The 923-nt window shown below is 31.3% G+C and overlaps 1 protein-coding gene across 1 annotated transcript; it reads right to left on the bottom strand.

Annotated features, from left to right (window-relative positions):
- Positions 1 to 205: 205 nt before the first annotated feature.
- Positions 206 to 701, bottom strand: Tsp_15316 (conserved hypothetical protein; the record flags this gene model as incomplete). Its single annotated transcript, XM_003367697.1, has 2 exons — positions 206 to 335; positions 424 to 701. Coding segments are annotated over 2 exons (408 nt in total), but the record flags the coding sequence as incomplete, so codon positions are not given.
- Positions 702 to 923: the final 222 nt, after the last annotated feature.

The raw sequence follows: 923 nt of genomic DNA, 5'->3' as shown, positions 1-923 counted from the left end.
TCAGATGATTCTTTTTTCTCACTTTTTTTCGTAATTTCCAAAGGATTCGGCATGTCTGCATAATCGCCAAGAGCGAGATTAGCCAAATCTGTACAAGCACCCCGAAGTAAATGCAAACGTAACTGTTGAGCCAGTTTTTCTGAAAAAAAATGATCAATTCTAAAACACATCAATCAGAAAAATCTAACATTTTCAATTTATACCATCAAAAACTGAAAAGTGACAGATCTGACAATGTTATGGTTGAATAAAGGCGATTCATTTTTTCTGATAAATCAGTTCGAGTTTTCCGATGACTGTCGTAGGCGATTAAAAATACAGCGTCCAATCTTGCTCTGTATTTTGCATTTAATGGACTAAACAGTTTAATAGTAAAATTTCAAAAATAGGAACATTTTTTTCAATAAATCAAAACAAATTAACCTGACAAGCATTTCAGATAATTCTTCCAAAATGCAGTCAGGACAATTTTCCAAATTAACCGAATCTTTCAAAACCGTTACAATCTGCTCGGCCGTCATAAAAGTACTCAGAGCAGACCGACTCGTTTCATCTTCATCATTATCATTACCCACTTTTTTCTTTTTTCCTTTAACATGAGCAGCAGCTTTTTTCTTCCCACGAGCTTTTTCTTGACTTTGGCAAGCACCTTTTTGATGCTGCTGCTGTTGTTGAACAGATTTCTTATACAAAGGTGCATCCTAAATAATAATAATAACGTATAACAAAAACAACATATATATATATATATATATATATATATATATATATATATATATATATATATATATATATATATATAAATATATAACTATTTTATCAGCCTTTTCTAAAATGAGCCAGTCCAAAAGATGAAGACACTATTAGCAAGGGATACGTCAAAAGTACAAATCTCCAGTCGATTCTATTTTTTGTTTCCCTTC

Source organism: Trichinella spiralis (assembly GCF_000181795.1).
Source record: "Trichinella spiralis strain ISS 195 chromosome Unknown Scfld3838, whole genome shotgun sequence".
In the NCBI taxonomy this organism is placed as follows: Eukaryota; Metazoa; Nematoda; class Enoplea; order Trichinellida; family Trichinellidae; genus Trichinella; species Trichinella spiralis.
This window is presented reverse-complemented; position numbering and strand designations above follow the sequence as displayed.